At 47.6% G+C, this 12653-nt stretch overlaps 2 protein-coding genes across 3 annotated transcripts in view; one reads left to right on the plus strand and one right to left on the minus strand.

Annotated features, from left to right (window-relative positions):
- The first annotated feature begins 45 nt into the window (after positions 1-45).
- On the plus strand, positions 46-9745 carry MRPL16 (mitochondrial ribosomal protein L16). Its single transcript, XM_029575299.1, has 4 exons — positions 46-244; positions 5389-5460; positions 7067-7221; positions 8929-9745. Exons 1-4 carry the CDS (start codon positions 178-180, stop codon positions 9412-9414), a joined length of 780 nt encoding a protein of 259 aa, XP_029431159.1. The 5' UTR covers positions 46-177; the 3' UTR covers positions 9415-9745.
- Positions 9746-11256: 1511 nt separating this feature from the next.
- The window catches only part of STX3 (syntaxin 3), a 56745-nt gene continuing 55348 nt past the window's right edge, over positions 11257-12653 (minus strand). The window contains exon 10 of one of the 2 annotated variants that reach the window (XM_029575298.1): positions 11257-11865. The gene's annotated coding sequence lies outside the window, so the exon portion shown is untranslated. The remainder of the gene's footprint in view (positions 11866-12653) is intronic. The other variant, XM_029575297.1, reaches the window with a different exon arrangement.

The raw sequence follows: 12653 nt of genomic DNA on the forward strand, positions 1-12653 counted from the left end.
ATGAGTCATCACTCTGCGACTGCTGGCTGAGTTGCCCACAGCAAAGAAAAAAAAAAAAAAAAAGCACCACATGCCGGCAGCAACGGAAGGACTAGGAAGGGACACCGTTTCCGGGGGGCTCCTCTGACCTTCGCGTGGGTCCGGGCTCGAGCTCCTGACGCCGATACGAGGAGGAGGATGCTGCTGCTGCTGCTGCGCTGGACCCGGCTGGCGCGCCGCCTCCCGAGCGCGGCCTGCATTGCAGGTTAGAGAGGTTAATGACCATCATGCGCGCGGTAAATTGCGCGCCAGAGGTGTATAAATCCCTTTTCTTGATCCCTTCCTGGTTTTTACCTGTGTGGCTTTTATAAACGTATAGATCTATTTTGTGTAAAAAATAAAAAGGCTGGCCTCAGATGCGTAACGGGTGGAGTAAAAATAAGGAATGGCTCAGCTTCTTCACAACCTGACGCCAGTCAGTAACTAGCAGTAAAGCCTATGGATTGAATACCCCAAGCGGTACACCTTATGGTATAAGAGTGTTGAGGTGTTTGGGTGATACAAGTCTTTAGGGATCTGCAGTGTTTATCCCATGCCTTTTTAATTTCGTTTACAGTTCTCGTCTTCCAGCAGCAAGATGGGGGGCTTGCCAGTCTTTTGCATTGAGTATCGCATGTATGACTTTATGTGTGCACTCGGTGCAAAGAGCTCCTGGCTCTCAGGGAACGAGTCCGATCTCTGGAGGCTAGAGTAGCAGACTTGGAGGAGCTGAGGCAGACAGAGAGGTAAATTGATGAGACCTTCAGGGGCATAGTAGCCAAGTCCCAAATCGAGTCTGGCAGCCCCAGTGCTGCCTTGGATCAGAAAGGTCTCCCAGTAGGAGAACATCACCCAGGTGTAGCAAGAAAGGATCCTGTAGCAAGGACCTACTCTCCAGGTGATGTATTGGCTTCTCGCACTAAGGACAAGTCTCCCAGAGCTACTGCCCAGGAGGGAAGGGTTAGGCCGGCCATCATAGTTGGTGATTCAATTATTAGAAATGTAGTTCCCTGTACATACCCCAGATCAGTCCAGAGAGTGGGTTAAGCCCCCTGTCCAGCAGATGGAGATGGATGCATTCATCCATCTTTTCTCTAATATCACACTGCTAACAGACCTACCAAATCCTCCTATAAGGGCATTCTATACACCCCTTCCCCTAAACAGTCTCATTTTAATACAAAAGAACGAGCATTTTCCATAGCTGGCCCCCACACCTGGAACACCATGCCTCCCGATCTCAGACAAGAGCCATGCACTCATAAATTTAAGAAAAAACTCAAACATGGCTATTTAAACAAGCTTACCCTTAACCACTGCCCTGCTTCATGTAAATTTTGTTCACAGTTAACATTGTATTATTGCTCAATTCATTATTGTTAACTACTGCGTCATCCATATATCTTGTAATCCCTGCTACATGTAATTCCCGTTTACTGTTAACATTGCATTATTGCCTAACTCCTTATTGTTAATTTGCCATGCCTATTGTTAATGCTGCATTTATCTTATACCTTGTAAAGCCTTTCCTTGCCATAGATCCCTCTGAGGCCCCTGCCCGGTTCCATATAACTTTGCATTATTGCTTAACTTATTATTGTTAAATTCATCGCGTCTACCATATATTGTGTAAGCAAGTTACCTCTTTTAATACTCTTAGTCCCTTGCCCTGCTCCATGTAATTTTTGTTAACGAAAAATGCAATGATAAGGATAAACTCATTATTGTTAATGCTGCACCTGTCTTATGTCTTGTAAAGCCTATCCTTTCCGTAGATCCCCAGAGGCCCCTGCCCTGTTCCACATAATTTTCTTCGTTTACTGTTAACAATGTTGGATGTAAGCCAGCATGATGTCCCTACGAATGTCGGCATATACAAATTCTTAAATAAATATATTAAGACAGTGCTCCACCCTGCATCCCTTCAGTATTTCTCTGTCTCCAGCAGATGGCAGACCCTGTGGCTCCCCTCTAGACAGCTAAATTGTTTGGGAAAGTCTACTTTTTCCCTCTTTCTGTCTTATTTGGATCAAGCAAGTACTTAATTTCTAGTTTCAGTTTAAAAAAAAAAAAAAATCTTTTCATTTTTGGTAGGGAGCAACAGTGTTTGCCCCTCGCTCTTACTGGGTGCCTAGGGGGGGGCTTTGCCCCTTGAGATTCTCAGCCTAGCACCCTCCCCGGTGACCTGCCTGGCTAGGGGTGAAACTGGTGGTCCAGTCCCTCCCCCATGCATACCTCGGGTCTGCTGCAGAGAAGTCCATTCCTCCGCTTCTTCAACCTTACCAACAAGTTTAAAAAAAAAACCAAAAACCCTTCCATCGGGGGAAAGAGCGGGTAGCTGAACGTCTCTTGCCTGCTCTCAGCCAGGCACCGGCGATTCTTGCCATCTCACACATGGCAGATCTGCCCCTCCCCCTCTCTATGCCTCGATTGGCCTTTTACCTCGCATGTGGAGAGTCTGCGTGGGAGTGTGTTCTCGATGCTTGAACAGGGGGGAAGGCTCCTCTGCGCCGGAGAGATCAGCTGCTCGTTCCAGGCCCGGCAGACGCGCTGCAAGGACGGCCCCGTTCCTGTAAACCGCGGGAATGGTGGCCATTTTGGCTCCAAACCTCGCTGAAGATTCTGAGCCTGATGGGGGCAGGGACCCGATTCTTTTCCTCACTCCCCCCCCCCAATTTAAGTCTCGTGGACCTCCCAGATGCCAATTCTGACCCCCCCCCCCTGCCTGCTGACCCTATTCCTCCTCTCCAAAGCAAATCTCCAGGACTTTTTTCAGCTGATTTTGTTCTCCTCATGCATAAGGTTTATGTTGCCAGCCTTCTACAACAGGATGACCCACCAGATCCTCAGCTGCCTGCCTGCCTGCCTGCCCTCCTTCTGCCAAGGTCCCTAGATCGGCTGCAGCACAGGGGCCCAGGACCCCAGACTCTCAAGGGGTGAACCGGGTTCCGGTGGTCCCAGGGGTTCCGGTCCATCCGGCTCCCACACATCTTCCCACTCCAATACCAGTCTCCGACCCAGATGCCGATGTCCTCGCTCTGAATCCACCGATAGAGGGAGATGACCCCAGAGTGTTGCGACTTTTCCAGTGTGAAGAACTGGATCTGCTTATACCCCATGTTCTGGCCGAGTTGAGCTTACATGCCCCTCCGGAGAGCAACGCATCGGCTGCAGCTTCTAGCAATGTCAACCCAGTCCTCGCCGGCCTGAGGATCCCCCGCGCACCTTCCCTTTCCATCCGATGCTAATGCAGTTACTGCTCAGGGAATGGGAGACGCCGGAAGCCGGTTTGCGCATGGGCAGAGCCATGGACAAGCTGTACCCGCTCCCAGACCCGTATCCCTAAGGTAGACGCCTCCGTCTCCGCTGTCACGAAGCGCAGTACTATCCCAGTCGTGGGGGCGACTGCGTTAAAAGATCTTCAGGATCACAAATTGGAGGTCTACCTCAAAAGGAGTTTTGAGGTCTTTGCACTCGGGGTCCGGGCGACAGTCTGTAGAAGTCTCATGCAGCGGACAAGCCTTAGGTGGATCCAACAACTACTCAGCACCCAGGACCTCCCGTCTGCAGAGCAGAACAGGCAGAGCGGCTGGAAGATGCCCTCTACGATCTTCTCAGGGTGCAGGCCAGAGTGATGATTTCGGCAGTGTCCGCTAGATGTCTCCTCTGGCTTTGTAATTGAGGAGCGGACTCCTCTTCTAAATCACAGTTGGGCACTCTCCCATTCAAGGGTAAGTTGCTCTTCGGGGAGGACCTGGAGCAGCTTATTAAATCTCTTGGGGACAATAAGGTGCATAAGCTGCCGGAGGACCGCCCTCGGCAATCCAAATCCTTTTTTCCTTCGCGCTCTCGTTTCAGGGCTCAGCGCAGGTGCAACCGGCCGAGAGGGGCTGCCCAAAAAGCCACCTCCACTAGATCCCAGCCTTGGTCTCATTCCTTTCGTGACCGACGGCCGTTCCGGGATATGAACCCTTCAGGTTCCACCTCAAAGTCTTCCCAATGAAATGCGGCCGGCCCATTCCTCCGCTTCCGCCTTAGGTGGACGTCTGTCCCTTTTTCTCGAGGAATGGGCCAACATCACGTTGGATCAGTGGGTCTGCGATGTGATCGCCAACGGCTACGCGTTAGACTTTGCTCGGGAACCAGGAGACCAGGGTTCGAGTCCCACCGTAGCTCCTTGTGACCTTGGGCAAGTCACTTTACCCTCCATTGCCTCAGGTACAAACTTAGATTGTAAACCCTCAGGGGATAGGGAAATACCTACAGTACCTGAATGTAATCCACTTTGAAGTACTGAACCAAGTGTGAAAAGCGGAATATAAAAATCTAAATTAAAAAAAAAAATCAAAGAGAAAATGTTTTTTTCACTCACCGCATAGTTAAGCTCTGGAATTCATTGCCAGAGGATGTGGTTACAGCAGTTAGTGTAACTGGGTTTAAAAAAGGTTTGGATAAGTTCCTAGAGGAAAAATCCATAAACGTCTATTAATTAATAGTAACTTGTGATTTATCTGATGTTTGGGTACTTGCCAGGTACTTGTGACTTGGATTGACCACTGTTGGACACAAGATACTGGGCTTGATGGACCCTTGCCCTGACCCAGTGTGGCATGTAATGCCATCATTCCATGATGTGTGGAAGCTGACGTATCTTCTGCCACAGGGTGGAGTAGCCGCCTAGTGGTTAAATCAGTGGGCTGAGAACCAGAGAAGTAAGGGGTTCAAATCCGCTTCTCACACTGATGCTCTTTGTGATTTTGAGCAAACCATTTCACCTTACATTGCCTCAGATATAATCAGAAATTATAAGCTCTCTGGGGCAGAGAACTGCCTGCTCTACTTGGGTGCAATTCATCTTGAAGTCAGGTTTTGAAAGCTGAATAATCCAATTTAAAATCCAAATGTGCCCAAACCTGCCTACTGCCAGCGTTTCCACATCCTAGTATCTCCCTAAGGCTACGTTCAGAAAAATGACTGGACTGCGCACAGGTTTCAAATGTGTCCGTAATCCATAGCTTTTAGCCAAACTACCAACCCAGGATTAAGCTATAATATTACAGGAACTGTTTACCTGCCATAAGAAGGTGGAGGTAGAGCTTACCAAGCATTATGTTGTAATTGTGAAGCAAAAGACCCTTGAGAGATTCCCACTCCTATTGATTTCTGATAAAACTGTCTGATAGCTTGGGAATAAGGGTAAAGGTTAGGTTTGGGACTACATGCAGTGCTTAAAAGAGAAAGGAAGGAAGTCGTGAAGAAGAAATGTGCGTGTTCCCATTCCTAGATGTGTTTACCCGGGCTGAGACCTCAGCTCCTACTTTAACACGGATGCTTCTTATTCTCATCTGTACTGTCTTCTGTCTCCTGCAGGGCCTGGTGAAGGGGGGAGCAACATCTGTCCTGCCAGATTGAAAACGTACAAGATCCCACCAGACTACAGCGGTAAGCACAGAGCTGCTGATAAAGATGACCCCATTTTGCAATTGATAGTGAAACAGCCTCTGGGGAGGGAGAGATGTATCCACCCAAGCCCCCCTGATGCTAGAAGATGTCCTGTTGTTGGCCCTGAGGGAGGGGGGGTTTCTGAGTAGGAAGGGATGAAGAAAATTGTGTGAGAGAGCTGGGGGGATGGGAGATCACGATGTGTTTGTGTGAAAGAGAAGCTAGGGAGAGAGTGTGTGTGTGTGAGAGAGTGTGTGTGTGTGTTAGTACTCGAGATGAGAGAGAGAGAACACCCCTGAGATGGGGAAGGGGGAGGGACAACTTCCTCTCCTCTCTCTGGATCTCCCCTGGATCCCAGAACCTCTCCCCATCCCAATTTTCTCTTCTTCGCCTCCCCTTCCCCAGTTGTCTGCCTCCTCCCTCACATCAAACTCTCTCACAAAAGAACACAATTAATTATTCAGGCCTAAAGCAGAAAAACTGTTTATTATTAAAAATACATTTACATTATTTAATGTGCAAAATCAGATGTATGCAAATAGACCAAATAATTGTCTCAGTTTCTGAAATGTTGTTGATTTTTGCTTCAGGAAACTGGGGACTGTAACTGTAAATGGAGGAAAAGAGGAGCTGATCAGTGCTGTTTTACAGGTCATTATGAGACCTCAGCTCTGGAGGCCTCCCTTTGGAAGGATGTAGGCAGGGTAGTTTAGCCTGATTATCCAGAGAAGGCCTACCAAAATGGTGCGACATAGGAAATGATGGACAGATCTCACATTCTTATCTTCTTATGTAGTCTGCCTAGCCAGGTGTTCACGGTCATTCACATTTTACCCCGGTGCCTCATTTCTATTCTTTTGCCAGTAAGGATCCTCTTTATCCCATGCCCTTGTAAATTCTGTCACTGTTTTTGTATAAAAAACCTCTTCCGGGAGGGCACTCTATGCATCCACCACTCTTTGCATGAAAAAATGTTCCTGAGTCTACCCCTCGTGTTTTGTATCCTGACCCCCTAGTTCTATAACTTCTTTTCCATTGGAAAAGTTTGGTTTCTTGTGCATTTTTAGTACCTTTCTATATTTAAAAGTCTATAGCATATCTTCCCTGTTTCTCCTTTCCTCTAGGATATAAGATTTAGGTCCTCCAGTCTCATCCCATAAGTTTTCAAGTGCAGATCCCACACTATTTTGGTTGCCTTTCTCTGGCCCATTTATATCCCCTTCCTATCCTTTTTTTAGGTGAGGCCTCAGCAGTGACCTGCACAGGGGCAGTATCTCTCTATGCAGCCCAGCGTCCATCTGGCCCTTGTCCCTGCCTTGTCATGTCATCAGACACTATTGCCTCACGGTCTCTCTCCTCGCACATGCTTATCAGTCTCTCGCCCCCATCACATACAGGTCCTCTGGATTCCTGCATCCCAAATGTATGACTGCACTTTTTGGCATTGAATCGACTACTGAGCCTTCACTGTGGGGCGTGCATCCTTTTGCCAATCTCCTGAACCATACAGTCCTAAAAATGAAAGGCTCTGAAACCTGTGCCAGTCCCGAAACCTCACTGATGAGGTGTTCTCTAACTCTTGTTCCTGCTCTTCCTTCTCTGGTAGAGGTAGCGCTTCTCGAGCCCGTGAAGTTAAAGTTTATGGACAAAGCCCCTAACTTGATACAGCCCAAGAAAGAGATGAAAAACTTGAAGGACATTCGTGGCCCGACCTCCGACACCAGCACCAGCACCTTCTGTTATGGTGACTATGGCATTGTGGTAAGTGGAGGATGGTGCATGTGTGGGAACCACTGCGTCACTTGCAGCAGTGGGAAAGGAGACAATTCAAGTTATCCTCTGACATTAGGACCTCCGAGTGAACAGGAACATATAAAGGGCACGGGAATGGTCCTCCGCCTCCTCAAAGAAGCAGAGCCGGCATGAGTCCTCAAAACAGCACCATCTGCTGGTCCTTACCTTTATTGCAGGGGTGGCCAACTCTGGGCTTCAGGAGCCACAGACAAGTCCAGGTTCTCAGATATTTATAATGAATGTGCACGAGATTGATTTGCATACAGTGCATGCGGCTTTATCTCATGCATATTCATTGTGGATGTCCTGAAAACCAGGCCTGTTTGTGACTCTTGAGGGCCAAACTTTGCCGCACCTGCATTATTGTTGAAAATATTCCTAAATCATAATTTCTTTCTTTTTTGCGTGAAACGTGCAACTTTTTTTTTGTGGGTGTGGAGGTAGAGAGGAAATAAAATCTAAGATGGTAAACTCCTCCCCCCTCATCAATCCCCTGTATAATTAACCTTAGCTAAATCTAGCATTTGGTAAATATGAGCAAGAGACAAAATTAAAAAGAGCAGAACAATATCGTATGTTAATTGCTGCAAACATGTTTTTTAAACATTTTAAATAAATTCCATGTGTGATTTATCATTTAAAGTCACATTTCAGTGCCAAAATTGTATTTGTTTGACCTGGCAGTTTCCTCCTGCTCCAGTTTAATTGGAAGTGGACTCCATTGAGCTTTCCTGTTTGTACCTCAGATCAGCCCAGACAAATGGGTTTTGCATCCCTACCAGCAGATGGAGGCAGAGAACCTAAGACTTTGAGGCACAGCTGCTTAACCTAGAGTGCCACCTGCAGTCCCTCAGTATTTCTCTGTCTTCAGTGGATCGTAGAGGTGCAAACTTGCATTTCCTGAACGTACTCAGATCAGTCCAGACTCCTGGACACATCTTTGTGTGGCGGATCTGAAGAATTAGGGAGGCTCCTAGAAGATTTGGGCTGCCTGAGCTCGCCTCTTCAGATGCTCATGCTGTTCTTGTACTTTGCATGTGTAGGATCATTGCGATGTCTACTTGGGGTTCGGTTGTCTGTGCTGTATTCATGCATAGGAGGGCTCTGATGAAGATCCGCTCTTCAGCCATCTGTGCTATATTTCAAACTTTACATGCATCAGATCAGGACAGGAGCACCACAAATTTATAATTACTTAGATTTATACTGCTGGGAATGGCTTTGTAAGAGGAACGTTAAGAAAATATTGAATGCTCCCATCATCTTAGGAATCAAATGAAGTTCCGATCAATGAGTTGAACTCTGTAAATAAACTTGACTCAGACATTTTGGACGAGAGAGAGTTGTTCCTTTACTGTTGGGTAGGGTAGAGGTTTTTTTCCTTGTCACCACTTTTGTAAAATCCAGGAATCTATTCTTATATCCAAAATCCCTCTAATTTAACAAAGAAAGTAAGGTCACAATTTTTCTCCTTTGCTGTCATGTTTCTTGATATCTTCTCCTTTTCTTTGTCTTTCATGTTCTGTCTGTTCTTCTCCCTGCCTCACTCGCTCTTGGTGCCCTTCTCCTGCACCTCTTCCCTTCCTCTCTCCTCCTTTCCGAATTCTTTTACTTCCCTTTCTTGACTGTTTGCTTGGCCACCCTCACCCATTTTCCTCTCTTCTCTCTACACAGGCCTTGGGGGGTGGATACCTCCGCTGGGGTCACTTTGAAATGATGCGATTGACCATCAACCGCTTCCTGGAGCCCAAGACTATGTTTGCCCGCTGGCGCGTTAATGCCCCTTACAAGCCAGTGACGCGCAAGGGCCTGGGCCAGCGCATGGGTGGTGGCAAGGGGGCCATTGACCACTATGTCACGCCTGTCAAATATGGCCAGGTCGTGTTGGAGATCGGTGGGCACTGTGAGTTTGTGGAGGTGGAGGCCATCCTCAAGCAAGTAGCAAAGAGCCTGCCCTTCCGGGCCCGGGCCGTGAGTCGCAAGACGCTGGAGGAGATGTATCAGGAGGAGGAGCGGCTGAAGAGCGAGAACCAGAATCCGTGGACCTTCGAGCGCATCGTCAAGGGCAACATGCTGGGCTCCCGCAAAGTGCTCAGCCCCTATGACTTGCAGTACAAGGGCAAGTTCTGGGGCAAGTTCCGCCTGCCAGGCCGGGTGTGATGCCAGCAAGCTGGGCAGAGCCCGCGGAAGGAGCTTGAACTAAAACTGGAAGGGTGCGCGTCTTCCTTGTTCCAACGGGTACGAAGCAAAGCCATTGATGCCTTCCGCTTCAGCAGGCGACCATCATGTGCTTAGTAGTTCATCTGTAATCCAGCTCCAGCCTGCTTCCAGAATCAGAAAGGGAATGGCAAATGCAGATCCTTAAGGCCTGGAAGGGGAGGACCTCGTCTGCCTCTTAATAAATGGAAGGTAGGGGGTAGGAGTAGCAAGACCCCCTGTCTCCAATACTAATTGGTGGTGTAGTTATAATAATAAATGACTTTAAAAATGAGTGTATGCTGCAGAGTTATTTGGGTGGCAGATGGGAGAGTGAGGTTCAGACGGAGAACCTGCTGTCACGACTGAAATGTGAAAGAGACGATACAAAAGGAGTGGGAGACGAAACGCTTCCTGCAGGGCAGAAACTTTGCCATTAAAATCCCATTTCCCATTCTCTTGCAGCTCAGCAATTTCTCGTGAGTTTCATGTACATCTGGGTTTTCCAATTTGAATTTGATGATGACAGCAACACTGTTCTCCTCTGGAGAATTTTTATTTGTAATTTAAGCCTCGTTAGTCCTAGAAGCTTTAAGTACTTGTTAAACTCATAACAATATATTCACTGCATAATTAAGTATCAAACTTGCTGACAGTGGGGCCAGTGTCATAAAAACCTGTGCTAAAATCAGAGTTAAATTGTAGTGCCGGTTTTACTTAATGCGTGCATTAATAGCTGCAGTAAGCTAATGACATGCAAATCAAACAGGAGTTAAAGCTTGCTAAAATGAGTTAAACTGAAAAATCTGTGCAAATGCAGAAAAGTGCTTTAAACCCCAGGAGTAAGGAGGTTACGTGCTTGAAGTTGAAAGGAATGTGACCAAAATGCAAGACTGGCACTGGGCAGCTTGACCGGGGCACAATCTTACATGCAAGACTGGCACTGGGCAGCTTGACCGGGGCACAGTCTTGCATGCAAGACTGGCACTGGGCAGCTTGACCGGGGCACCAGCTTGCATGCAAGACTGGCACTGGGCAGCTTGACCGGGGCACAATCTTGCATGCAAGACTGGCACTGGGCATCTTGACCGGGGCACAATCTTGCATGCAAGACTGGCACTGGGCATCTTGACCAGGGCACAATCTTGCATGCAAGACTGGCACTGGGCATCTTGACCAGGGCACAATCTTGCATGCAAGACTGGCACTGGGCATCTTGACCGGGGCACAACCTTGCATGCACGTCCAGTTTGGTCTCACACTTTCCAGCTTTAAGTGCTTACCTCCGTACTCTTGGCTTAATGCACTTCAGTGGATTTTCAGGATCACTCCTTGGCTTGAAGGTAGGTAACAGTTAACTCACATTTCTGGAGGCCATGATATTCTGTTATTCTCTTGCTGTGCCCAGTGTGGTAGAAGCAGCTTGATGATGCCATGGGGGTCGATTTTTCAAAGGCGCGCATGCAGATGGACACGGCTATTTTATAACATGTGCACGATATAAAATATATTACATGCACGCATGCGTGGTGAATTTTAACATCCATGCACGGGGTGATATTTTAAAAGCCCATGTGTGGTGCCACAGTTGAGTCTCTCCCAGGTCCCTCCCAGTCTGCTCCAATTAAGGAGTGGACTGGGAGAGAACTTTTCCGTGGCCTAGCCTAACCCTACCCTTCCTCCCTGCCTAATTCTTAGAATTATTTTTTGCCATGATGCTCCTCTGGAACAGCAGTGGATTCCGTCTGCTGCTGCGCACTTCCCCGGGACAGCGTTGAATGGCCCGGTCCCAGTCTGCCCCCTCCCCATCCAGTCCCCTGTTTCAGGGCCTGGCCCGTTGGCCTGTAAAGGAAACATGCTGCTACGTCCCCCTTCGAGAAGTGGTGCAAACCTCAGCACCTTGGCCGCAGGACATACAATTTGGAAACTGTTCCCTCCCTGCTTAAATATTAAACTTTGCCTTGTGTGCATGTAACATAATCCAAATCTGTTTCAGAAATCAAGCCTTCGATGAGTGGTGGGGCCAGATTGCCAAAAAATCAAGAACTACACCACAAACAAAAAGAACATTGGGCTGAAGGTAGCTCCTGACGGGCTCGCTGCTCGGGCCTCTGCTAGTCCCCCTTCCTACTGATACTGATATAACCAAGTGCAGCTTGAGAGTCTAAAAATGACCGGTATCATTTGAAGCCAGGCAGGCTGTGGTCTGAAGGCCTTCTTATGCTAATGAGGGCGCTCGTGTGATGATTGTGTAGCACTGAGGTGGCTGTCGGTGATCACTGGTGTTTGACATCACAACTCCAGCCATGGGAGAGAATTCCACTTTTATTTTCCGCAGGTGGCTGGCGAGAGGAGGCTCAGGTACACTGAGAGGAGACCATAGAAAGATTGACAGCTGTGGGGTCCTTGGCTGTGCTATGAATGTAATAAAAGCAAGGGAGGAAGAGAAAATGAGACAGGTGTGAAGTCTTTGGTTTTTAATTACAGCTCTGCTTCGTCCTAACTTGGTGTAACAGCGCACTCGGAAGGGTGGTGGGAGCACATTCATTCATTCATTCATTCATTTATTTATTTAACATTTCTTTTATACCGATATCCGTTCGCACATCGTATCGGTTCACAGTGAACAAAAAACCATTGGGCAGTACCCGTACATATAACAGATAAAGTGAACTAGGCAACAAATAAATAATTTTTGGGAGGAGCCCTTACGTATAACAAGCATCAATGGGTAGATGCTATGGAGTAGAACTATAACTATATACATGATATTGCACAGTACAAAATCAGCAGACATAAAGGCGTTCATACCAAGATATCAGTATAAGATTCATAGGGGGTTTTTATGTAATAGGGGGTGAGATGGAGTAGGCTTGCTGAAAGAGCCAGGTTTTAAGTTTCTTTTTGAAAGTGGGGGTATATGTCTCCATGCGAATATCATGGGGCAGTGAGTTCCATATGGTGGGGCCGGCAAGAGAAAAGGCTCTGTTTATAGTGGAGAAGAGTTTAAAAGATTTGATAGATTGGGCATGGAGTGTTCCTTGGAGGGCTGGGCGTGTAGGTCTCTTGGAGGTAAGAGGGGGGGTTAAGCCAGTTGAGGTTGGAATTTACCAGACTCTTGTGTATGATCGAGAGTGTTTTATAAAGAATTCGTGACTGTATAGGGAGCCAGTGTAGTTCAATAAGTGTGGGGGTGATGTGAT

The sequence above is a fragment of the Rhinatrema bivittatum genome, chromosome 13 (genome assembly GCF_901001135.1).
Source record: "Rhinatrema bivittatum chromosome 13, aRhiBiv1.1, whole genome shotgun sequence".
NCBI classification, from domain to species: Eukaryota; Metazoa; Chordata; class Amphibia; order Gymnophiona; family Rhinatrematidae; genus Rhinatrema; species Rhinatrema bivittatum.

Bases quoted from the DNA above. Each gene is read 5' to 3' on its own strand.
- MRPL16 (XM_029575299.1), top strand. From the start codon at position 178: ATGCTGCTGCTGCTGCTGCGCTGGACCCGGCTGGCGCGCCGCCTCCCG. The intron at 5,461-7,066 runs GTAAGCACAGAG...CTTCTCTGGTAG, and splicing joins GATCCCACCAGACTACAGCG to AGGTAGCGCTTCTCGAGCCC. The intron at 7,222-8,928 runs GTAAGTGGAGGA...CTCTCTACACAG, and splicing joins ATGGTGACTATGGCATTGTG to GCCTTGGGGGGTGGATACCT.